We start from the raw sequence: 27,996 nt of genomic DNA on the forward strand, positions 1-27,996 counted from the left end.
AGAAGATACTAGAGACTCCACGGAGACAGCACAAGTAAGTGAAAAGACTTTACAAAGATAAGAAATGAGATAGTGTTCTTTCTTCATCTTAGTGTTTATTTTTATTACTGTCATATTTTACATGTGACTGAGCAACTGATGACCTAATTTCACCATGCCACTCATTCAGGTCTCATTCAGAGCCTCTTTGTTAGTGGCCAAGTAGAAATCATACAATAGTTTTTCTTTCTTTCTTTCTTTCTTTCTTTCTTTCTTTCTTTCTTTCTTTCTTTTCTTTCTTTCTTTCTTTCTTTCTTTTCTTCTTTCTTTTTCTTTCTTTCTTCTTTCTTTCTTTCTTTCTTTCTTTCTTTCTTTCTTTCTTTCCTTCCTTCCTTCCTTCCTTCCTTCCTTCCTTCCTTCCTTCCTCCCTTCCTTTTCCTCTTTCCTTTCTTTCTCTTTTTCTGCTAAGGAATTTTCTTTGTAATATTTTCTACCACTTTAAGGCTCATTTTGTTGAAGCGTCTCCATGTTTTGCCAAGAATTGTATTCTATCATCATTTGGTTTCAAAGGTAATTGGAGGCATTTACCACAGGCTAAGAATTTGAGCTCACAGCTCCCAAAGGATATTTCTGTTATTCCTCTTTGAGGCAAGCATTTAAAATGATATTTAGTTGGTTTTTGATGGGAAAAGAGAGATCCTGGCTTGCCAATGTAAAATGAAACATTCAGGGTTTGACTGAAATCAATATTTTACTCAGGTAACAAAAATGCTTATGTTTCTTTATTGTCCACAACTTAACTCCAACCTGGCAACTTTTCCAGAACCAAACTAGACATGCTCAGGGACTCTGTGAAGGAGGGAAATCAACATTCTTTACCACCAACTGTTAGCGAGTAATGCAATGCTGTCGTTTAATGTCATAATGTCATAAGAACTTCTTATGTAGACAATAGCATCTTGTGTGATTGCTCTTTAAATCCAATTTTTACATTTCAAAACACTACAGTCTATATAATGGGAGTGTACAAACATTATACTCTGCTGGTACATTTTGTATAGTTTAAATACTGGTTAAGTTGAGATATAGCAAAGTGCTACCAGCAAATTCACAAGTAATCTTTGTTTTTATACTTCAAACCCACAGGTTACTGTATTACTACTAGGCATATATGAAACTGTATCTGAAATTCTCGAGTATGTTTGACGTTCCTTTAATATAAGAGTAAGGGCTCACATAGATGAACATTTTTAGGAGTAAAATAAAGATAGTGTTAGGGTTTTTAAGCAAATTGTAAAATGGTTAATATTTAATTCCTTATTTGAACATTTTTCTATCCATCAAAATTACTCCCAAAATGCAATTCCTTTTTCAGTTATCTGTTGAAATTTTGAAGGTGTATAACATAGTAAATGAATATTAGCCTCCTTTGCCAGGATTGAGTTTGGATGGTTAGCTCCTTTCTGGCATAGACACGAGCATTTTTTTTGACACTAGCATTTTTGATATTATGTTTTACTGTGCTCTTACAGCAACATACAGATTAGAATATTAGCTCAACTAAAATGAAATGGTTTTATTATAGCTTTTTTTTTTATCAATGACTGTATTAAAATTGCCTCTGGGATTGAATGCTCCTGTGTTTTGTGGTTGTTAATCAGTTGAGAAGTACCAGGGTTACATAAAATAAAAAGAGCTACAAATCAGGAGAAAGGAGGCCCCCAAGACAGAACTCTTCAAACCTATTATTTCCCATGTAAAAGATTTACTTTATTTTATTTTTAAGATTTTACTTATTTATTCATGAGAGACACACAGTGAGAGGTAGAGACATAGGCAGAGGGAGAAGCAGGCTCCCTGTGGGGAGCTTGAAGAGGGACTTGATCCCAGGACCCTGAGATCACAACCTGAACCAAAGGCAGATGCTCAACCACTGAGCCACCCAGGCATTCCGAAAGATTTACTTTCTAAATAAGGTTAGCATATAGTAAAAGCTAAATCATCTTTTGTATTTAATGGCTCCATCCATCTGAGTTCAGAGATGAAAGCGTCTATCCAAGGGTTTTATGAATCCTCATTTGTATGTTCTTTGGGAAACTGTGTATCTTATTTTTCAAACACAATTCTCAGCGGGTTTTTTTATTTAGCTGGTGAATCAGGAACCTTATTTTTTTTAAAGATTTTTAATTTATTTGAGAGAGACAGAGAGAGAGACAGAGAGAGAGAGTGCATGATGAGGAGGGAGGGGCAGAGGGAGAAGGAGAAAGGAAGCAGGAAGCAGGAAGGAGCAGGCCCTGGGGTTTGATCCCATAATCCTGAAATCATGACCTGAGCCAAAGGCAGACGCTTTTTTTTTTTTTTTTAAGATTTTATTTATTTTTTTGAGAGAAAGAGAGAGAGTACATACATGAGAGACTCTCCGCTGAGCAGGAGGTGGAAGTGAATCCCGGGACCCTGCCAAAATGACCCAAGCTGAAAGTAGATGTCTAACCGACTGAGCCACCCTGGTGCCCTTTGAATGAGAAACTTTAAATTACTTTCTTCAGAGTGGAAGGAAGCCAGTCCTTAGTTTTCGTTGTAAAGGAAAGCGTTAAGCATGATCAGCTTCCCTTTTGACTTCTTGTTCTGTATCATTTAGGGAAATATTTTGCAGTGTTCCCAAATGGGATTCCTAACACTGAGTGACAGTGGAAGGGCTTAGAAAAGAAGCTCCCAGGGAACAGCATGACACTGGAATTTGCCCAGGCCAGTCGAAGCATACTTAGGTCTATCATGCAGCTGGGTGCTATTTCTTGTATTACGTGGAGTTGGGATCTAATTCTGTATAGTTTTCATCTTTGTCTCACTCTGGTCCCATTATGTCCCCACAGTAATGCTATGTCTGTCCTACATCTGAGGTTCTGTTCTGAGATACCATGCACCCCTGTATGTCTGGTCCTGAACAAAGATCACATTAGCCTAATTACAAGTTTGTTTTTGGTTTTTTGTTTTTAATATAAGTCTTGCAATCTGGTAGGTCAAGTCCTCTCCTTCTGTTTATTAATTTGTCTTGGCTATTTCAGTCCTTAGCATTTCCATTTGAAATTTAGGCTCAGGTTTATCCCCAGACTCTCTTGAATTTTAAATATAAATGATAATTTTGATGGCAAATAAGGACATTTTTGTCTCTTCCTTTCCATTCCTTATGCAGATTGTTTATTGTCTCAAATTACTGAGTTAGCTAGGCCATCCAGGACTATGCTGAATGGTAAGGATAATAGTGGGGTTCTCATTCCTGATGTTAAAGAATGGCTCCCCATTTTGTGTGATGTTTGCTCTAAGTTTCTTTGTAGACTCTATTTTCTTTTGTGCCTTGTATCTTTCATGAATGTAACTAATTACCAATTCAATTTCTTTACTGGTTAGTATTAAAAGCAGGCTTTCAGGGTTTTTTTTTAAATTATTATTTGATTGTGTTAGTTTACATACATACTTCTCAAAATTTTCCCATTTAAAAATGGGTTCAGATCCAAGGACATAAAGTTATTTGCCATGTTAGCTTATGATTTTTAATCATCTGTTTCATCTGCTGTTATGAACCCTTTTGTGTATAATATTAATTTTTGTGACCTTTCATACATTTTCTTTGTTCCCAGTTTTACTAGAGGTTTACAATTTGACCTTTTATAAAAGCCTGCCAGGCCCTAGTTTCAAGCAGTGCATGCCTACACAGCCTCCCATTTGTGTGGGAGATTTTATTCTCTTATCTTTTCTGAAGGAGCTACCCTCTTGAATGGCCACTGGCTCTCAGAATTTGGGGTCCTGCATGCTTACTGCATTTGGTTTCTGTTCACTTTGGTCCTGGCAAAATTTGTCTTGCTTTTAATCCTCACCATTTATTTTTCTTTTTATATTTGATTTTTTTATTTTTATGTGCTTTCAGGAGGATGGGTTTATCAAAGGACACATGCTTGAGAATTTAAGTCCCATCAACTTACAGAGAGCTGGACTTTAACCTTGACTGCAGTGGGAACCGTCTTTCCCTGTCTTTGTCTCTCCTTCTCTCCCTTTTTATTCTTCTTGCATTTCTTTCTGAACATATACTATGTGAAATGCACTGCATTGGTACTTTACATACAATATCTTCATTACCATCTTACAGGTGAGGAAACTAAAGTGAGGGATGGGTAACTTGCCCAAGGCCATTTAGATAGTAAGTGGTAGGAGTGACCCCACAATCACACATTCCTTTCACCACTGACCTGCTTTGCCCTTGAACTTGTTCCTCACTGCATCTCTCAGTGGGAGTGGGATATGTCTTACTTTCATCCTTTTAACTCTTCATCTTCATGAAATAAAAGCTTTAACAAAGTAAGGTTATTGGATCAGAAATACACCATTAATGCATGAAGAAGAAAAAAAAAAGTACTGTCCTCTATAGTTATCATTAGCTTATATTGTAAACTTATCAGTTTTCACCATACAAACATTTACATGGAATTTCTTCTGTTAGTTTTTATACAAAAGCTTTATAAAATATAGAAAAGATTTTAATAATCTGTAAACGTTTCCAATTGAATTTACGTTTACTTATTTTTCACATCACACAAATGTGCACATACACCCTGAAATACAAAAGTCTTTGAATTTAGAATTTTGTAGCCATAAAAATCAAGAAACTAGACTTTTTTGACCAGTAGAAAATATAATTATGCAAGTAACTACAGGAATGTGTGGTGCAAGTACAGCTTCATTAATGAGTTAAGACTGTTGAAAGGATGTTCTAAAAGGAAAGATAAGCATTTGTCAGATGTTCATGGACCTGTGCCAAATCTTAGATTTAAAGACATATTTGCAGAGAACTATAGATAGCTGCCAACTTATGCTAAAGATTTTTTAACGTCTTCTTTACTTGAGTTAAATACAACATAAAATAGCATGTTTTTGCAAATGAACAACAAATAATCCTTGTGTTTTCGTGCAGAATTAGGAGGTGGACATTGATCTTTACATGGCATTTGACCAAATGAGAAAAGGTTATATGTTTAATTTTTAATATTGATCATAATGGATGTATATGACTCTATATAATTCATATAATGTTTGTAAGGAAAATACATATATCTTTGTTGCTGAGGAAAAATTGACCTATGACAGCAAAAATCAATAAAAACAAGCGTATAAAATATTCTCCAAATAAAAACTGCAACCAAGAATGACACTTTTTCCACTCTGAAGGCTTTTTTTGTTCTTTTGAAATTTAAAACAGATAGATCAAGTAATTGTAATAATCATGCTTTTTATTTCCTAGATAAGAACATTCCCTTTATTATTCATATTAAATAATCAAAAAGAATATTTCCTTTTTTCAGAAGGAAGCTTGCTACTTTACATTTTTTATTGACTATTTACGTACTCTCAGATTTTTCTCACTATTTATTTCTAAGTTCAACATTAAGCTTCATGTAGTCCTAACCCCAAATTTGAACTCCTTCTATTCATATTTCTCCCCCAAAGAATTGAGGGCTATAAATCTTGGAATTTTCATTAGTTCCCTCTAGTAAATTCTTCCCTCTACAGAAAGCACTCCCTCACATATTGATGTGTGTGGCATGTGGCATGTTTCATGTGGGTGCAGAGTGGTCTTGCTAACAAGAGTGAAACGGGGCATGGAATGCTTAGGGTGACTCTGTTTCTAGCGAGGAGTCCCACCTCCACCCACAACATCTGGATGCGGGAAAACTAAGGCCCAGAGAAATGGATTCACCAGAAATCACCATCATCATAATTTTCTGGATCTTTAGGGGGTCTAGATAGGCAATCAGAGAGTTCTTTGCGATGATCTATAGAGAGACACTGTGAATGCATGAACTTGGCAATGTAGATATTTATGGTTTGTGCATGACCTTTTTTTATGTTATATGATTTCAGGTAGAATTTTGTTTTGAGACTTCAGCCCAAATTTTCTTTCTGTATAATATTCTATTAATATCCTTGAAAGACTTCCTTAGCAGAGAATGAACTATTTAAGCTTACCACTTAAAATAAATACTATTTATGACTTCTATTCATGTAATTGCTATGATTATTATTTATTTTTAGTGTACTGTATCCACAGTGTTTATTCTTGACCATAGAATGAATTCAAAGTTATTACTGTCAATAGCTAATGATTATTAAGTGCTTAGCATTGTGTTAAATGCTTTACATGTATTACCTCATGAAATCTACAAATCCATATGAGTATTTCTATTTACAAAATGTGGACTTCGAAATTCAGAGAGATATTGTTCACTAGTCCAGAGGTACATAGCAAGTAGAAGAGCTGAATTTCAAATGAATGTGTTTCTTTCTCAGTTGCCTGATCATTATAAAATTACAATATATTCCACTAGTAGTGCTTAAGATCATTGTTTATAAACAATGAAAATGAGAGGATACAAATCACAGAAAACCCAAAAAATTATAAAGACCTGACCTACATCTAGCCAGTAGTCAGAGCAAACTCTCTGAAATGCAAGGAGAGTTGCTTGCTTTCTTCCTTGTTCCTCTACAGAAGGAATGGAGAAAGAGGCTTACCATTGTCGCCTCCCAACTACGGCCACCAAGATGGGGTATGTTTGTATGGTGCTAGCAAACTCATGAAACCCGGCAACATGGAAAAGAAAGCAATGTTTCCCTAAGCCTTTGATTCCTAGAGGGAAATGCCACGGGTGACAGAGGGGAGGGTGTGGCCAGCTCAGGTTGGCAAAGCTGGCTCACATTCCTCTTGCACATACCCTGTTCTTGAAATCCTTATCCAGCTGTCCTCACAAACTCAGCTGTGTCACCAAAGCAAACAACAAACCAAATGTCAAATAACAAGTGAGTAAAGGCAGGACAGAAACAGCTTCAAATGGAAAGTTTTGGACTCTATCCTCTGATGGTTGGTGTATAGATATCCTCTCACTCTGAATTTTTTTATAAATAGAATTTGAGTTTGGTTATTTCATTGGAATGTTCCAGTTCATTCTTAAAGAGAGAGCCATGATCTTATGTCTGTCAAGTCTTTCTCATATATTATTAGGATAGTAATTTATAATTCAGGTTTTGAAATATCCTCTATTTCCAGTTATCTCAAAAGATGCCATAAAGTTTTCAAAAAGTCCCCAAAGAAAAATGTCAAAACATCTCTAGAGGGCTGTTAAAATAATCTTTCAATTTTTCTTTTTCCAGAATCACATCATGCCAAAATATAAACTCATTTATTTTAATATGAGGGGGAGAGCAGAAATTATTCGTTACATATTTGCTTATTTGGACATAAAGTATGAAGACCACAGAATAGAACAAACTGATTGGCCTGAAGTCAAATCAAGTAAGTGGCACAAATAATAGTTTGTGAAAATGTAGGGGAAATACGTCTTTAAAACTTTCTGTCTTTCCTCAGGGAAATGAAAAAAAGAGAAGTTTTTAAATATTTTTTTTTTATTTTTTTTATTTATTTATGATAGTCACACAGAGAGAGAGAGGCAGAGACACAGGCAGAGGGAGAAGCAGGCTCCATGCACCGGGAGCCTGACGTGGGATTCGATCCCGGGTCTCCAGGATCGCGCCCTGGGTCAAAGGCAGGCGCCAAACCGCTGCGCCACCCAGGGATCCCAAAAGAGAAGTTTTTAAATCTCATGTAGCTTTGCATTGAGAAGCAGCAGTTCAGGCAAGTTAAATAAATGCTCCATGGCCCAGAAATGTTCATATCCAAGGCGAAAACACAAACTTCGCAGAAAGAGTATATAAAAGCTATGAAGCTTTGCCAGAAGAGCTGAAATAGGGAATACCGAAGTCTGTATTCTTGACAACTCAAATTGGATGGGCTTACTACAGACACTACAGTCTTCTCACAAGGGGTCAGATATGCTGCTCTAACAGAAAACCAAACTCAAGATGGCTTAAATTACACAGAAATTATATCACATAATATAACATATATAATATAATGAAAATCCAGAAATAGGACAGCTTTTAAGAGATGACTTTATTCATTTTTCTTCCTCTGTTGGCGGTATCATGAGGTTAGTAGCAATAGGTTTGCTGCAGTTCCAGCCCCATAGCCTTGAACAGTCATATCGAGAGGCATATGAGAAAGAAAGGGCACTGCTTCTTTAAGCATTCCCAGAAGAATGAAGAAAAATTTCCAGAAGACCTTGGCAAACTTGGCATGTCTCACTGGCTCAGACTGGGTCGTATGTCCATTTCTGAACCAGTCACTAACCAAGCAGATGGGAAGAACCTTGAACCATCTAGTCTACCTCGGAAGTTGGGGTCAGAATCAATTTTCATGAAGTATGTGACTATTCAAAAGAAGGGCGAATACATGAACAAAACTGTGTTGTTCAATCAGAGAGAAGAGCAAATTGACAAGCTGGGCAGGCAATCCAATGAAAACATGCTAGTTAGCATTCAGGACAAAGGGGAAGAATTAGAAATACTACATTAAAAAGTGTGTGGCTCTCAGTAAGTTGTAAGTCATCATGTAGGTGTTATTAGTTTTTTTACTTTTTTATTTTTTTTAAATCTTTTTTTAAAGATTTATTTATTTATTTATTTATTTATTTATTTATTTATTTATGATAGGCAGAGAGAGAGAGAAAGAGGCAGAGACACAGGAGGAGGGAGAAGCAGGCTCCATGCCGGTAGCCTGACGTGGGACTCGATCCCGGGACTCCAGGATCACGCCCTGGGCCAAAGGCGGGTGCTAAACCGCTGAGCCACCCAGAGATCCCCTTATTATTTTTTTAGAATGAAAAAAGGATAGATGAGCCAATTCTTTTGTCCATCAGGTCTGCCTAGAAAAACTATTAATAATACGTCTAAAATTCACATTTTTGTGTTAGGATTGTTACAAATTTGCATAAAATGAAGTTGAAGCAAACAACTATTGAGTATCTGAAGACTTTTGGACACCTGATAGATTTCATTTAATTTATTTAGCATGCTCTCATGGGATGTGATACTGTTTCTATTTTATAGCTGGGATAACTATTGCACGCGGAATTTATGTAATTTTTCCAGGTTCACAGTCCTAGCAAGGTGGAACTGTTTTTCAAACACAGGTCAATTTCATGTTATTTGCCCTAGATAATGCCAATAACAATAACACCATGATAACTGGTATATTAACAATACATATCTCCAAATGCGTTTTGGAAACATGAGTTCCTTAAAAATCATTACCCCTGTAGCCGCTCTTTTTCTTACTAGAGAACTCTTCCCTGCTGGGGTTGAACATCTTATTTCCTGTTCTCATGGAACTTTCTCAGTAATATCCTAACTTTTCCCTGGCTGTCAGAATTTGTACCTGGGATTTTTAATTCTGTGGACATAAAATAGGTGAAATTTAATTTTATCCATCAATTGTTAAGATGGATAGCAAGCTGCAGAGATATCACATAACAAATTCTGCCTTTTAGTTTTTAGATGTAAGTTCTTTGAGTGCCTCATACCCTATTCTATCTTTGACTTTTCATTATGTTATTGAAAAATGGAATTGCTGTATTTTCTTAATATTTTCAATAGATTTCTAGAGTAGAAAGGGATCTTAAAGTTCATGATAGGAAAACCATCATATAGGAGAAACTATTTGTATATAGTTTTAAGTGCTTTAATAGACACCAACACAAGTGGAATTTAAACAAAATGGATGGACATTTGAGAGGGGAAAAAGAGAGAGAGGGAAGCAAATCATGAGAGACTCTTAACGATAGGGAAGAAACTGAAGGTTGATGAAGGGCCATGGGTAGAGAATGAGCTAGATGAGTGCTAGGTATTAAGGAGGTCACTTGTTGTAATGGGCACTGGTGTTGTATGTAAATGATCAACCACTGAACTCTACTTCTGAACGAATATTGAACTGTATGTCAGCTAAGTAGAATTTAAATTAAAAACAATACAGACACCCAACACAAAAATGGACTAAAGAGGATAGAAATGTATTTCTTTTGCATAAAAGCCCACGCTGATGTGGAGGTTCTGCTCCATGAAGTTGTCAAAGATACGGCTCCTTCTTTTCTGTTGATCTGCCATCCCTAGTTAGTTGTCTTATTTATATAGCATGAGCCAGTCCTGTCTCCCTCTACATTCCAGCTCATCGAAAGTGTGAGAGGAAGGCACATCTCTTTCTTTCAACTGCATGACCAGAAGGTTTTACACTTCACTTCTGCTTATAGCCTTTTGGCAAGAACGTATTCATATGGTCACACATATCCTGCAAGGGAAGCCAGGAAATGCTGACTTTAATGCTTTGAGAAAAAAGGAAAGAATAGAAGTTGAAAAGCAGTTTATTACAGATTTTAGCTGGCTTCATCTCCTATCTGACTTAGAAATGTTCTCTGGTGTTTGAGACCCTCTATGACCTTCCCTCTGTGATAACTTCGAATATCACTGGATATTTCTATTAAAAAGTTCTTCCAGGTCAAACCTGGTAGACCCTGCACAGGTGTGGACATTTTTTTCCCTTTTCAAATAACATTAAATACTTTTTAAAAAGGCAAAGCCCTCTAAGGACAAGGAAATAAAGCTTGAATGAGATAGCACAAAATTTTCAAAGCTGGAAAACAGGTCAAAGAATGGTAAGGTGATTTAGTAGGTCAGTGATGCCCAAATATAAGCCTGGTAGAGGAGAATACAAGCTGAATCACATCAGGCACTTCCCAAAAGACTCAGGAATTGGTAGCAACAGAGAACTCTAAAAGCTGAACTGACAGAAGGTTGACTGGAAGATTGTGAAGCAGCCACATGACCATGAGATCCCATCCCCACCCTGGAAGAAGCATAGAAATTACTCTCAAGGGAGGATGGACCAGAGGACTGTAGGGCAGCAGACATTTCTGCAGACACAATATAGGTAGGATTCAGGGGAAGTCTAGAAACTAAATCGTGAGACCCAAAGCCCTTATCCCCTGCTCCACAATCAGAATACTGCAACCAGACAAGTATACCTCTGGCAGGAAGAGTTCTCTCTGGGGAAGATGATCAGCCCAAGAGAAATGTTTAACAGACACTGAACAGGTGGGAGTCTCAGTGACATGGCCCAGCCCAATCTGTTTGCAGGCCTTTCCCATATACATTGAGATTGCAATTAGCTTTTATTCCTTTCACTTATTTAAAACAGGAATGGCAAACCAGAAATTATTAGATATTTGTGAGAAGGCCTCCAGGGTAAAACAGACATAAACAAAGAAACAGAAGGGGGGAAAAATCACCTGAAGGCATCAGGATGATGTAGCAAGAAAAAATTTCAAAAATATAAAACCTTCAGAGACAAAAATATCTATATATTCTGAACAACTATGATATAAAAAGGAATATTCAGAGACAAAAAGGGTTTTAAAATTAAAAATATGATATAGACAAAATAAATCAATTTTTAAAGAATGATAAAAAAATAAAGAACTCCTCCACAAAGTACAATAGGAAAAAGAAAGAAAAAAATAAGAGAAAAAAGATCAGAAAAATTGAGACTCAGTAAGCTTAGGATATCCAATGTCTCAGTAAAATTCTTGGAAGAAAGGAGGAAAACTTTTAGAAGAATCTTCATTACTTCAAAATTAAAATCTTCAAAATTAAAATCTATCTCCTCATGGCTTTCATACATTGGTCTTGGACTTATTTTAATCTGTAGAAAACAAATTATTCCTTCTTTCACATCCAATTATTTGAAGAAATTCTGTATCTTTAAAATATCATGGAGAAAAAGCCACTGCTGTGTAGACAGTTCAATGATAATACTCTGAGTGAAGATAAAGGTCACTGGCTAAATACAGAACTGAGTTCCGTTAACTCATGCGTCCATCCCTCTAGCTATCAACTTTTGAACTTCCCTGATTGTTTCTCTGATCATCGTTGTGAATATCAGTTCAAACTTCCCAGCCTTGACTCTGCCTTTTGATTTAGATACTGTTTCCCACGGACTATATGGGACCTGCAAGATATAGGTCCAAGGGACAACTCTCTTCTCTTCCTTGAATGATCCATTTATATCCATTGGTTTGGATTTCCTCCCCCCCTGCCCCCAAGAAGGACAAGTTTCTGTTAAGACATATGTCTGTCATTTAATATGTGGTATCTGTGGGGAAACACAATGTCCCAGGCATGGGAATAGTGCAGAGCACAGTGGACCTCCGTTCCCAGCATAGGTCCAGATACTACCTAAAGACATTTTACCAAGATCACAGGGGTTATTTTGGCAGCTGGATCACACAGCCTTGTATTCAGCATCACTAAATTCCTTAAAGGCGTTTGACAGGTGCTCCTGTCCAGTTACATCTCCAATGACCCCGAGGTTATTGATTTTTTTCTGGAACCAAATGAAGGACTTGGCATTTGTCTTCTTAAATTTCTTCTTGTTATATGCAGCCCAATATTCTAACTGTTGGCAATTATCCTAAGCCTGGCTCAAATGCTGCCAGTAAGCTGAAAGCTTACCATCTCACAGGAAAACACATTCAATCGTTCCAATGCTAAAAAATTATTCTTCCTCTTGAATTAATATCTACCCCCTTTAAAAGTACCTTGTAGGGATCCCTGGGTGGCGCAGCGGTTTGGCGCCTGCCTTAGGCCCAGGGCGTGATCCTGGAGACCCGGGATCGAATCCCACGTCAGGCTCCCGGTGCATGGAGCCTGCTTCTCCCTCCGCCTGTGTCTCTGCCTCTCTCTCTCTCTCTCTCTCTGTGACTATCATAAATAAATAAATAAAAAATTAAAAAAATTTTTTTAAAAATAAAATAAAATAAAAGTACCTTGTAGTTGTAGTTCTGCATTTTAGAGATAATCAGAAGAAGTAAAATTGTTCATCCATTTGATAGCTGTACCATATTTGAAGATGGCTATTAGATTTGTTTTGTCTTTGTTTGGTCTCCCCCAGGAAAGAGTGCCAAGTTCTTCAGTGAATCTTCATAAAATGTGGTTTTCAGACCCTTCTCTAACTTGGATACTATCCTCTGGGTTTGCTCTGATTTTTAATGTATTCTCAACACATGGCTCTTAGATCTAGCAAAACAGCTGAGCAAAGATCCCAATTGAACTCAGTTTGAATTTCGCCTCTACCAGCTATGCGACCTGGGCTATTTACATAACTTCTCTTCACCTCACTTCCTCATTTATAAAATGAGATAATAGTTAATACTTACTTCATAGGGTAGTTGTAAGTATTAGAAAACCTAATGGGTATGTTAAATATTCAGTACACTGCCTAGCATAAAGGAGGCATCCCTCAAAATGTTAGGCATGTTAATTCCCAGTCCCATACTTTGCTTCAAATAAAGCATCGTACTTTGTGTCGACTTTATTTGGGACTCTGTTTTGCTCACTGCAGTATCTCCGGTGCATAGAATATCTCTCTTGTGAATAAATAAATAAAATCTTTTTTAAAAAGAAAGAAAACAAAGTAGGATCGACAGATAAAATATTAATACATCTGCTATGAGTCTGCCCTGTATTTGCACAAGTTGCTTGCTGCCTTACCATATACCTCATATAGTCCCTCATCAAAATAAGAATTTGACTAAATTCCTTACATAACTCAATATTTAAATCAAACTTTCCATTTCCTCAGACTATGTTTTTAAGTATTTACTTATTTTTAAAAAATGTTTATTTGAGAATCAGAGAACACAAGCAGGGGAGAGGAGCAGAGGGAGAGGGAGAAGCAAACTCCCTGCTGAGCAGGAAGCCCAATGTGGGGCTTGATTCCAGGACCCAGAGATCATGACCTGAGCTGAAGGCAGATGCTTAACCAACTGAACCACCCAGGTGCCCCAGACTATGGTTTTAAAGAATAATTAATGTTATTGCTGATCAAAGGTACAAAAATTAATGAAGCTTTAAAAGAAAGGTTTTTTAAAAGGTTAAGTAGTAAGTATATGTAAATCTATGATACTAAACACAGTTTAATATGTAGTATCACTATAAGCCTGCGTTTCAGACCTGGTGCTGCCACTAACTCTGTAGCAGGTCTTCTAACACTTTTTAAAAAAATTTATAAAGATTCCACTAGAGGGTGCCTACTGTCCCTTTTAGAACAAATATTCAAGAATTCTGTAACTTTATAATCATGATTTGTTTCCATAATTATCAGTAAAAATGGAAGTAGTATTACTTGATTTTGTTATAGAGGTTGATTTTTTGCTTATTTTATTTTAAGCTCTTCCATTTGGTAAAATCCCCATTTTGGAAGTCGATGGACTTAACCTTCACCAGAGCCTAGCAATAGCAAGATACATGACCAAAAACACAGGTAATATGTTTATTGTGTTAAAGAGTTTTGATAACTGAAGAAAACACATGACATATATTCACTGTTCATTAAACAACTTTATTGCCAAACACTACAGCATAAAGAATGAAACAAAAGACACAAAAGTTTGTTACATGGATTACACACGGATTGTGGCACTTCTACTTACAGGAATCTCATGTAGCTGAACAAGGAGCAACAAAGCCCTTAACAAACTTGCAGGGAAAGATCTGTAGGATATGTGGGGGTGTGTATATTGAGTGGGATATGTAGTTAATAATTTTCATAAAGAAATAATGGAAGAATACAAAAAACCCTAGTAGAATGGTTACTAATATGGTAAAGGAGCACAATGAGATGGGTGGGGGCAGGGATGGAAGTTAGTCTTCATTGGATACAGTTTTACATTGTTTTGAATTTTTGAACCATACGAATATTTGCCTATTAAATAATTAACATTTTAATATAGTCACTTAAATTCAGTGTCTTTCTGGGCATAAAATGGTCTCTATTTTATAGATCTGGCTGGAAAAACAGAATTGGAACAATGTCAAGTTGATGCGATTGTGGACACATTGGATGATTTCATGTCACGTTTTCCTTGGGCAGAGAAAAATCAAGATATAAAAGTAATGTGATCAGTTTGTCATTACTGCTATTAACCGTATCTACTTGCCAGACATTATGTGGGGTGCTTTAAAAAGTTCCTTTTTATATAAGTAAAACAGTTTTAAAATATCAAATTATATTTAAAAATTTATTTTTTTTAATTTATTTATTTATGATAGTCACAGAGAGAGAGAGAGAGGCAGAGACACAGGCAGAGGGAGAAGCAGGCTCCATGCACCGGGAGCCCGACGTGGGATTCGATCCCGGGTCTCCAGGATCACGCCCTGGGCCAAAGGCAGGCGCCAAACCTCTGCGCCACCCAGGGATCCCTATATTTAAAAATTTAAAACAAAATTCCCTGCTCTTCCTCTTCATATTAACCCCTCCTCAGACATAACCCTCTTTTGAACACTTTTAGCTATTCCTTACAACATGTAAACGTGGCTATCTTTGATTCACTAATTTTAGATAGTTTCTCTGGGCTTCTTATTATAGTAATAAGAGATAGTAATAAGAGATAAATATCTCTTCTGTAATCATTGTCTCTGCTTCCCTTCTTCCAAACTCCCAATATAATGATATTACAATGTTTTGGCCAAATCAATATTCACTTGTTACTTTAGTATGCATAGGCAAATCTCGTACAGAACTGTCAATTGTAGTATACTTTGATTTTCATTTCCTTGCTCAATTTACCTCCTCAAAATCAGTAATTCCCTTTCCTTCATTTGCTTACTTGTTTTTACATTTATTGCTGGACCTTCCCACACCACCCAGGAGGCTGCCAATACAATTTTCCATAAGATCAATGATGTCAGATTATCTATCACGTCCACTATTTTCTTGGAGCTCTCTGGCTGAGATCCCTCTCTTGCAGACGTGTCTAGGCCTCCTGCAATCTGCCCTCACTGGACTTCCCTTCACTGCCATCCCAGGGATGCCTTTCTCTTAGGTTGGAGTCCTATTTCCTAGATGCCATCCTCTGTCTTTACTTACTTCTTTGCTTATTTGGGGCACATCCTCCAGGATTCCCAAACTTAAAATGAATGCTGGATGACAAGAGGTGTAATGAAGATAGCATGGGTATGTCTGTCTCATGCGTCACACTGCCTCAGTCTGGTCTGGCTACCCTAAAAATCTAGTGCACAGTTATCATCCTGTAATCTTTATTATCATATTTTTCCTCTTTGTTTTGGTCTCCATCTTTCCCCAAGAGTCCGACCATGCTTTATAATCCACAATAAAGAACAGGAAAATTAAAAAGTTTACTCAGATCTCTGGGCATGTGGACAGGATTTGTGGATTTTGAGCATCACTAGGCCACTTGTGGAGTATTTCCCAATATTACTATCTCTAGGGACTACAAAGAGTCCCTAGACAAGACTTCTGATCTTTTGCCTGGAAATAAAGGTGTGGCTGCCAGTGTTTTGGGAAGTAATCAGTGAGGACAGGGCTAAGAGTCTCAAAAGTTATGCATATATTCATTTAATCACCTATTTTGAAGACATTATGGATGACAGCTCCCAATGCTCAGACCATCTATGTCCCCCTCTGTAGTCTGCCCAAGATGGGGAAGAGGCATGTGTCCAGCAGTGTAAACTGAAGAGGGAACTCTTAGGCTAAAATGACTTCTTTCACAGCTTTCCGGGGGTCCTCACATTATCCTCTCCCTTACCTCCTTACTCCCAATTCTAGATATATCCTGCCTTTTCCTAAACCATCTGAGGGTTTTCTGGGGGTGATGTTGGTTTTCCCTCTGCAGATACCTTATCCCCTTGCTTTTATAGCTTCAAATTTTGCTTTTTCTTGTCTCCTTTCCTGTTTTCCACCTCTTTGTGGGTTCCATCTTTTCCAAAGTATATATTTACTGTGGTTTGGGGATGAAAAAAATTATATATGTGTGTCAAATCCATCTTCTTTATCCAGAATTCTAAATAGACCTTGTTGGTTATGCTCCACTACAGCCCCCTAGTGGTTTTCTGTAGGGCACTCATCACAATCTGTATTTTAAAATATATTTGTCTTCTCCAGTAGAATGGGTCATGAGGGTAGTAATTACGTCCTACTACTCACTCATGTCCCCACACCTACCACTGTGCCTTTCACTTAGCAGGCGCTAAGTACTTGTTGAATGAGAGACAGCAAGAGCTGATTTTCCAAACACCGTGAGCAGGTGCTGCTCCAGCCCCTTTACACAGGTGGTGTCGGCCAGTCCTCCCAATCCTCTCATGAGATAAGTGCTTTCTTCCATCATGCTTGCTTTGCCGATGAAAAAACTGAGAATCGGAGTGGCGATGGAGTTGCCCAGATTCATGACCTCATCGCCAAAGCATACTTTTAAATTAGTGACTAATACACAGAACATCCCTTAGGGAGAGACTCATCATTTTTCCAGATGGAGAAATTGAAGTTTACATAGTATAAGTAACTTTCATAAGGTTATTTAGCTACTAAGTGGTACACAAGGGATTCAAAGCCAAGCCACTCTGACTCAGACTCTGTGTTCTTAACCACTGGTTGTAACACCATAGTACCAGAGGCTGGTTGATTTTTTTTTTTCTTAAGATTTTATTTATTTATTCATGAGAGACAGAGAGAGAGAGAGGGAGAGAGAGAGAGGCAGAGACACAGGCAGAGGGAGAAGCAGGCTCCATGCAGGGAGCCTGACGTGGGACTCGATCCTGGGTCTCCAGGATCACGCCCTGGGCCAAAAGCGGAGCCAAACCGCTGAGCCACCCGGGCTGCCCTGGTTGATATTTGTGTATGTGCTATAGCTTATATAGCAAGTTCCAGCACAGAACAAATGGCAGTCTTATCAATTTACTTAAACATATTTATGCTAAATACTACTTATTTAATTAGGAACTTCTGATGTCAGTAGATATTTGGAACATAAAAGTATCCACATTTACTAATTTCTTGATATAAATGTTAAGATGTGTCACACACACACACACACACACACACACACACACATATAAATGACTAACCGGGACAAGTCTAAAAATAAAAGCTCAGCTGTGCTATAGCATTATATTTGCGCTCTGGAGTCAAGCTACCAGGCTTGAATTTTGATTTCCTTCTTACTAGTTGTCACATGACTATCCATCAACAATTCAAATTCTTTGCAAACTGTGAAGTAGGGATATGATGGAATCTACTTTGAAGTATGTTGGGAGGATTAAATGTTAGAATGAGTCCCTATGATTAGGTAGAAAGTGTTCAATAAATATAATTATATAGTATATTAATAACCATTATAACTATTTTTTTAAATTTATTTTATTTTTTTATTTTATGATAGTCACAGAGAGAGAGAGAGAGAGAGAGAGAGGCAGAGACATAGGCAGAGGGAGAAGCAGGCTCCATGCACCAGGAGCCCGATGTGGGATTCGATCCCGGGTCTCCAGGATCGCGCCCTGGGCCAAAGGCAGGCACCAAACCGCTGCGCCACCCAGGGATCCCCCATTATAACTATTAATATAATAGTTATATAGTTCACTGTTCATTGTTTTTCCTTTTGTCAGACATGGCATCTATGTTTTACACATCGTTATAAAGGCAGAAACAAGTAGATACACAATGTCCAATTTAAAGCCTTTTGTTTCATAAGCCAAACACCCTACTGATTGGCAATCTATCAACTTATGGGCTTCCCCTTCTCTATTTTGTACCTTTCTGTGGCTGAGGCTCCATAATAGAAGCTACTTCCCAGAGGAAAATATTCTTTGAATGTTTATGATATGAGTAACATTCTCCCTTTGTATTAGAATAACAATACTCTTTCATACCACCTACCTCAAAAATTCACAGGACATAATCCAAGCTTATAAATAAATCACATGAAGGGAAGACACGTTGCAGAAATCCTGCGCTTAGCTACATATTGATTAATAAGCAGGACCTGGCTGTTACACAAGGAAAACCCCTCATAGTTCTAGTACATTTCAATGCCCAGGCTCCCCGTCGTAGGTCACCCTACTGCCACCTTGTGGTCTGGTAAAATTTTCAAAAGCAGAATATTGATACAGTGAAGATGGGTGGAGAGTGAAAATAATCCTCTTATTGTATGTGCCCTAAAAATCTATCAAACACATATAATTATAAATGTTTTGGTATTGGTTGCTAAAAATTCTACTTCCAATTAAAAAATAAAGTTTAATTTAGAAGGCAAAATACGTTTGTGGACATTGGTCACCTTGATAATCCTTGAATTTATCACTAGTGTTTTTCTGTTTTTTCAAAGTATCTGTTTCAGTTTCCTCATTTAAAGAATGAGGAGGGGGATCCCTGGGTGGCGCAGCGGTTTGGCGCCTGCCTTTGGCCCAGGGCGCGATCCTGGAGACCCGGGATCGAATCCCACGTCGGGCTCCCGGTGCATGGAGCCTGCTTCTCCCTCTGCCTGTGTCTCTGCCTCTCTCTCTCTCTCTCTCTCTCTGTGACTATCATAAATAAATAAAAATTAAAAAAATAAAAAATAAAAAAAATAAAGAATGAGGAGGGGAGGATAAAGGATGAGCAGGATCGAATAAATGTCATGGCTCATTTCCAATACTAAATGATTTTGGTAGTGTGGATTTAAAAATGGTGCTTTGGAGAAATACAATTCCTCTAAAAGTCATTTGATAGAATACTATAGCAATGATTTCTCAGGTTGAAAAAACCTCTTGACTCATAACTCTCTGGAGGAAAGGGAAGAAAATTTCTGAGTCTACCAAGTATAAGAGTGGCTGCCTAAGATTTATCAGGAAATGCATTTTAAATAGTACACATCTAGGAAAAAGTATATATAATTACATTTCATCATCTTTATGTTATTTTGGTGAGTATTCTTTCCAATGACTCTTACATACTAATACTTATGTTGGTTACTAATTTACATATCATTAGATGAGGTGAATCACTGAGATGGTTCACCAAACATATTGAGAACCTAGGCTAAAGGAGAAATCAATACAGAGAAAATGTTTTTATTTGGCATCGCGTATGCATAAGCATCTGTGTCCTTGTACCTTAAATTGTGAAAAACTGTCTAGCAGCTATATCCTGTTCCATTCAATTCCATTCCACTCCTAGCTATTCTAGGAGAACCAAGTTGGCCATTACCTTTTCAAGGTATGCTGAGCTGGCTTTGGGAAGTGCCACATGATCTGGGCCCATTGACTCTCAGCTCACAAATTATGTCTAAGAGCCAGAAGAACTCACAGTTTTATTTTAGACTATGAGCATATTAACCATAGAGAAAGAACCTTATGAATTTAAGTGGAAAAAATATAAAGTCAAAATAATGACAAGCTTCCCAAATTTCAGTTTGTAAAACCTGACAAATGTATGTAAATATGTAATGATGCTTTTACAAACTGTCCTCTACAAACCTAAGGAATTATGTTGCAGTAATCTCTATTATGTAGCTAAGTTATAGTAATAGCAGAAAGTAAACCAGCAAGTTGGTGAGGCAGTTATCCGCTATCTGACCTGCCCTAATAAAGGCTATATTTTATTACAGGTCATTATCATTATTAATAAATTATATGCACATATTTTCTACTATTTTGGCTTACATTTCATATCGAAGATACACACCAGCCAGAATTTTCACATATAAACAAACACTTCTTACCAAGAAAGAGGCCATGAGTAAATTATTTGGTCTTCAGAGATTCAGGGGAAAACATAGACAATTTTAAAAAATGGACATATCTGTTAATTTTTCTCTTCTAAAGATACTTGGTTTATTGTTACCTTATAATGCATCAAAAGGGGGCACCTAGATGATGGTTTTGTAGATGATCCTCAAGGTAGACAAAGCCCATACTAAGGCACAATGTCAAGCCCATAAGAAAATATCCGTAAGGCCTGAGCGCATAAGGATTCATTACAGATGACTTCTGTTAAGTGTAATGGTGAAGTAAAAGACTGCCAAACTGAAGGAACCCGGCTTACAAAGTAAAAGTAATTTCTTCACCCTCAGTTATTTCACTTCAGACAGAGGATAATTTTTAAATGTAAAAATATAATGGAATCATTTTTTTCTTAATAAAAATTAAGATAAAAATCATAAAAAATTTTGTGGGTGAAATAGTCATTATATACAAAGAAACTGTAAGAAGTGATGACAGAAGTATTTATTTTTTAACCCATGAGTAACAAAGGGATGACTAAGTATAAAGAATCAGACCTCAATCTCCATAATGTCATTTGAAAAACAAACAAACAAACAAACACTAAAAACAAAAGAACAACCAAGAACACATAGCTACTTCTCTTTCTGAATTCATATGGGAGAATAAAGTAGTAAAAATCTTCAAATCATGTAATTAATTTTTTTTCCCCTGTTATCCTTAAAGTGATCTTTTTCTCCCTCTCCTAGGATCAGATGTTTAATGAGCTACTTACATATGATGGACCTCATCTTCTACAAGATTTGGACACATACTTAGGGGAAAAGGAGTGGCTTATTGGTGACTCTGTGAGTATGTTTTACATTATAAAAAAAAATACAAGTATACACACATAGACATAAACACACATAGCCAAAACTCACAAAGACTCATTGAGGAAAAAAAGTTACCCATTGAGAAGGAATAGATTAGATAGCAGGGATAAAAGCTAAACTTCTGTGAATAAACCTGTTTTGGTAGGCTTAACTTTGGAACTATGAATTAAAATATTTTATACGATTATATAAAAACAAAAATATTTATAAAGCTAACACTGCAAAGCAAAAGCAAAGCAAACAAACCTATGTTAAACTGATGCATAAAGTGTGTAGAAAAGTACCTCTGTACTCTTAATTAGTGAGAGGAACCATTTTAAAAAATATCATTTAAAAAAATCATCATTTGTAAAACACAGTAATTTGACTATACATCTTACTATAAATATTCTCTCAAAAAAATAGAAATCTTATACCATTTTTAGTAGAGACATATATTGGAGATATTGTGGGTTCAGTTCCAGGCCACTGCAATATAGTAAATACCACATCAAATGATTTTTTTTTTGTTTCTCAGTATATATAATAGTTATATGCACACTATACTGTAATCTGTTAAGCGCGCAATGGTATTATGTCTAAAAAAACCCAATGTACATATCTTAATTAAAAAATACTTTCTCGCTAAAAATGTTAACCATCATCTGAGCTTTCAGAGGGTTGTAATCACTGATCACAGATCACCATAATAATGAAAAAGTTTGAAATATTGCAAGAATTACAATAATGTGATACAGAGACACAAAGTAAGCAAATGCTGTTGGAAAAATAGTGCAGGTAGATTTGCTCAACAAAGCGTTGCTACAAGCATTTGTAAAAAGTGCGGCATCTGCGATGTGTGATAAAGCAAAACATGACAAAACTAGTGCTTCTGTAATTAGATTGTTGTGGTACTGGGTATAGTCGTATTGTTTTATTAGTATTTCTGATATTAGTATATCTCTACTGTGGGGTAAAGCAATAAGAAAATGTGTAGAGGTCACTGAAGACCAGGATCTTCAGTGTGGGAGAAGGAAGCTAGAAAAAGAAGTTCAGTGAAACTAAGTAAACTTCCTATTCCTGAATGTGCACTATATAAAAGATAAGGTCATGATATACTGTGTCTTAGGATAATGAAAAAAACATGTTGTATCTCTTTTTCTTGAAACATTGACCAACCCCAATGTCCTGGACACCCCTAGGACCCAGATTCTGGTCTCTAAATATTAAAAGTTATCAGGGCTTCTTGGAGAAATGGCTCATTCTCAACTTGGGACATGAAATCTAAGAAATGAGCTGGAAATACGTTGTCATATCAGAAGCAAATAAATTATCAAAGACAACTGAACTGGGATTGTGTCAAAAAGGACTGAAGAGGCTTCCACTGGCCAATTCAAGCTTCACTGAGAATATTAACAGCAGTGGATTGAAACAAATAAAAATGAGTGAATCCATGAGTTTATGATGACCACCACCACCAAACACAAACACATACATGCAAATCCTTAAACCAAATAGAGCTTCATTGGTTACTTTTAGAAGATGATATAGAACCAAATTATTACACTGAAAACTGTTTTTAAAAATGTTGGGAGGTTTGAGTAAAGAATTTACCTTGCCTTTCCTATCTATGCCAATTGTATGTCAAGATAACAAAAAACTGACGTGCAAAGTGTCTTCATAAAAGTACTCCAGTTAGTAAGTAAAAAGGGGAGATTAAAATTAACTATCACCATTTTCCAACACTTAATGGTTGAAATGGATCTAGGCACTAACAATAACTGTTAATATCACCAAAAAAAAAGTGAGACGACCAGATAGTACAGCCCTCCTGATAGAGGAGCACACTGCCACCTATAAAGTACTACTGACAAAAACTCAAATCTAAACATGATTCAATGCTGTGGTAGGTCGGAGTCTGCGCCTTCAAGGAGAGAAGACACAGACTGCTTTTGGCTGCACTCATTCTGTTCATGGTCTGTTGAATCCTTCTGGGTGATACTTGCCACATCTTTATTCTCAATTTACAATCTCACCACATAACCCTGCATTTCTTCCCATTGATTCCCCAATAGACTTTCCTAAAATATTCTTCTCTCTGCCCTATGAAATGAACAATTTCTAAGGACTTAAACTCCCCCCACTCCTTGTTTTCTATTAAGATTCTTCTACAAACTACCTCCTGATGCCATCTCTTAGCACTCTCTTCCTTCCCCAGGGTTCCACACACACTGGTATTTTGTTTGTTCCTCACACACACATCTCACTCCCACTGAAGAGCCTTTATACTTGCTGTTCCCACTGCCTAGAATGCTTCATATGCAGGCCACTGCCTGTCTGGATCCTGTTCTCATTTAAGCCTTGGTTTAAATGTCACCTGTTAAAGGTCTTCCCTCCATGACCATATGAGAGTCCTTCTCCTCACTTAGCTTTTTCTTCATCATCCCTATCCGTTTACAAATGTTTGTCTTCCTGTTTCAAAATTAAAAGCCGTATCCGGAAAAAAATAAAAATAAAAATAAAAGCTGTACCCGGGAAAGGGCTCGTATTACATGTTGCTATCAGTCCATCCCAGCACCCAGACCTGCATGTCGTGCACAGTAGGTACACCGTAAATATCTGTTGACCGAACTCTGAATCCTCTAACCCATAAACCCTCCTGGTTGACAGGCGTTTAGTATGCAGGTTCATATAATGCTAGCACTTAGTATTAAATTCCATACAAAAAGAAAACTAAGAAGAGTCCACATTTAATCTCACTCTCTGATGGATATTCATCTAGAGCCAAAGTAACATTAGGTACATTAGTTTCTAGTCATAAAGGAAAAAAAGTGTACAAAGAAAATGTGTACAAGGGTAGGACAAGGCTGTCATCATCGTTGTGGTTCCACTAATGCTCAGACACCCATATGTCTTCTGAGGTGATGCAATATAATGTGTTAGTCAAAAATATTTAACTGGCAACTATGACCACTCTTTGGATAACTTGCACTCTAACCTTTTATACTCTGCAGAAGAAAGGAACAAGGTAAACAAGATGAAATAATCACACAAATCCTGAAGAGAGGACACTCTTCAGGAGTAGTGTGAAATCTTCAGTAAAAGGGAGTTAAAGGGCATAATGAGATGAGATGCATGCCCTGGAATGGATTCTGCTAAAGATTTTTGGAACTGATGAAAAAGTATTGATTGGGTTATTAGATAAAAATGTATTGTCACAAGAGACGTGGAGATTGAATCAAGTTACAAGAGTATGTACTGTTAAGATCTCATTTTAGAATAAACATACCATTATACACAGAGGTGTTAATGACAGCAACCTCTGGGTGTTGGGAGTATGGTGTTATCTGTACTTTTCTATCATATACTCATTTCACTTCTGTAGTAAGATAAGTTTGAATTAAGAAGAAACTTTTTGATAATAATAACTTATGCCTTCTATATTCAAATGGAAATTTTTGTTTCCTTTAAACTAGGTAACTTGGGCAGATTTCTACTGGGAAATTTGCAGTACCACACTTTTGGTCTTTAAACCTGACTTGCTGGACATCCATCCCAGGTTGGTAACATTACGGAAAAAAGTTCAAGCCATCCCTGCCATTGCTGACTGGATACAACGAAGGCCCCAAACCAAACTCTAAGTAATGCCGGCTTGCAGCTTTATTGTTCTTCACAGCATCGCTTACATCAGATAAGAAGCTACAAAGCCTGCTCTGTAATCCACACACTGCCTTCCCTAGGCTCCATCTAGTGTTTCACTTTTGCCATATTCTGCTTAAAAAAAAAAACAAAAAAATAGGGGGAAAAATGGGAAAAAAAGAGCATTTAGTTTCCAGTATCTTCCCCCCGTCCCCCTTTGCCTTAGAATAATTTCACATCATTTACAACTGAGAAAAAAGTTTACAATATAGGCAGGGCTTACTTTTCATCCATTTCAACATGCACGGATGTCAGTCATAATGGTTAAGGAACACATTTCCCCCCAAAATGCTCTGGACTTCAGCTCTTATTACATAAAATACTGATTTTGCTGCTAGCTCTGCAGTCCACAAATCAGTGTGTAAATAACAGATGCACATCATGACCAACAACCAATCACACCAGTTCTTTCAAAGTCTGTTAGTGATTGGTCACAACACATCTGTTATTCATGCACAGACAGCAAAATGTGTAGTTGCATTGCCTGCTTGTTTCTCAGTGATAAATCCACTCAAGATTTCTAAAAAGTGGATAATTGAAAAGGGGAACTCATCAACAAAGACGAAAGTCCAATAAAGAAATGAAAAGTAACAATGCTGGAGCCCAATTCAAATTGCACATAAATGGTAAGAACGGACTATGGGAACATTAACACGCCTGCAGTTCAAGGGGCTCCAGATAAGTAGCCAGAAGAACTTGGCAAAGACAAACTTACTGACAGAAATGAGGAAAATAGTTGTCACAAAGATGATGTCCCAGAGGAAGCAAGACTGGTAAAAGTCTCAGGTTAAAAGAACAGATATCAAAAGAATGAGAAGACAAGCCATAGACTAGGAGAAGTTATTTGCAAAAGACCTGATACAGGACTATACCCAAAATACACAAAGAACTCTTAAAACCCAACAAAAGGAACCCAATTACAAAATGGACCAAAGACCTGAACAGACACCTCATTGAAGATATACATATGGTAAATAAGCATGTGAAAAAAAAAAAAGCAAAACATGATGTCACTAGGGAAATGCAAATAAAAACAGTGAGATACCATTACGTACCTATTAGAATGGCAAAATTTCAAAACACTGACAATGCCAAATGCTGGTAAGGAAACAAAATGAATTTTTTTTTTCACTGATAGGAATGGTAGCTGGTAGGTAAAGATGCCTTGGGAGAGAGTTTGGCAGTTTCTTACAAAATTAAACCTACTCTTACCATATGTTCCAGCAATTATGCTTTTGGTACTTACCCAAAGTAGTTGAGAACTTAGATCCACACAAAAACCTATACATGGATGTTTGTGGCAGCCTTACTGATAATCACCAAAACTTGGAAGCAACCAAGATGCCCTTCAGTAGCAAGTGGTTAAGTAACTGTGGTACATCTATACAAAGGAATATTACTCAGCACTAAGAAAGAAATGAATTATCAAGCCATGAAAAGACATGGAAGAAACAAGTGCAGATTACTAAATGAAAGAAGGCAACCTGAAAAGGCTTTATACTCTGATTTCAGCTATGGAACATTCTGGAAAAGGCAAAGCTATGGAGACAGTAAGAACAGTGGTTGTGAGGGGTGAAGGGGGAAGGAGTGTTGAACCGGTGGAGTATAGAGAATTTTTAGGCAGTAAAACTATTCCGTATACTACTTTTTAAAAAAGATTTTATTTATTTATTTATTCATGAGAGACAGAGAGAGGCAGAGGCCTAGCAAACTCCATGCAGGGAGCCTGATGTGGGACTCGATCCTGGGACTTTGGAATCACACCCTGCACAGAAGGCAGATGCTCAACCACTGAGCCACCCAGGCGTCCCCCTATTCTGTATAATGGGTTTGTTAAACTCAGAACCTTGGGTGACTATGTGTCAATATAAGTTCACTGATTGTAATAAATAGGTAACTCTGGAATGGGGGTGTTTATAAGTGAGCGAGGGGGGTGTTTATAGTGAGGGAGGCTACACTTGTGTGGTGGCAGGGGTATATGGGAATTCTTTACTTTCTGCTCAATTTTGCTGTGAACTTAAAACTCCTCTAAGAAAGTCTATTAAAAAAGAAAAAAGCAGGGGTATTTCGTGACACTGGAAATGCAAGGAAATGTTGGAAGGTGATCCAAACTTAGAATTATGATAATTTGCCAAGGTATAAAAAGAATGCTTACTTATATATGAAGGCATTATTAAAATTAATACTTTTTTTTTTTACAAAAGTAATATACCCTATCAGTTTCTTTTACTACTAAAATTAGTTTTCCTACTTTTTTCATTTACCTATACATTTATAACCAACAATGTTTTTAATATGTTGAAAAAAATTTACAAGTCATGGAACAATCATTTTCTCCAATGAATAAGATTATTTTCCACAGTTTCAACCTGCAGTCATTTTTAAGGTCCCACACTACCATGGAAAGCAAGCTGCCCGTATAATGGCTTTAAACAGCCATTTAAATAGAAATCGCCCAAATAAGTGTGGGTTATCCCTCAACCCATTTTAAACTATAATTATAGCATTGGAATATATTTTAGTTCAATTTGCATGTTCCTATTATTAATGTCTAATCTTAGTATGTCATGTTCTATATAGAAATAGTATAATGAAATAGATGAATATACTTGAAATGCAGAATAGAGAAAGGAGAACATGGTTGAGAGAAGCTAGAAATGCGGAGAGGATATAGGGGAATAAAGAAAAAGAAAAGTAAAATTCAGCTGTGTATGATTTTAAGGTGCTTCTTTCATCACAACAATGTTCTATAAAATGGAAAAGATGTTAAGTACTTTATACGTTATTAAGGATTATACATAAAAACAGTGTACTTCCCAAATAACTTGCTTCTCTGGTTCACATTTTCTTATCGCTAATGGCTGTTAATAATGATAATAGGTTATAAGTGAATTTCACTGCAACGTACTGTATAATGTTATCAAAGCAATTTAAAGAAAAAAATTATCTTTCATAAAAGAAACTCAAATAAAACTCTAGATAG

The 27,996-nt window shown here is 36.7% G+C and overlaps 1 protein-coding gene across 1 annotated transcript; it reads left to right on the forward strand.

Annotated features, from left to right (window-relative positions):
- On the forward strand, positions 1-27,986 carry HPGDS (hematopoietic prostaglandin D synthase). The gene is made up of 6 exons (XM_026015647.2): positions 1-34; positions 7,174-7,315; positions 14,138-14,230; positions 14,750-14,859; positions 21,210-21,308; positions 24,791-27,986. Exons 2-6 carry the CDS (start codon positions 7,183-7,185, stop codon positions 24,953-24,955), a joined length of 600 nt encoding a protein of 199 aa, XP_025871432.1. The 5' UTR covers positions 1-34; positions 7,174-7,182; the 3' UTR covers positions 24,956-27,986.
- The last annotated feature ends 10 nt before the right edge of the window (positions 27,987-27,996 follow it).

This window comes from Vulpes vulpes, chromosome 4 (genome assembly GCF_048418805.1).
Source record: "Vulpes vulpes isolate BD-2025 chromosome 4, VulVul3, whole genome shotgun sequence".
Lineage (NCBI taxonomy): Eukaryota > Metazoa > Chordata > Mammalia > Carnivora > Canidae > Vulpes > Vulpes vulpes.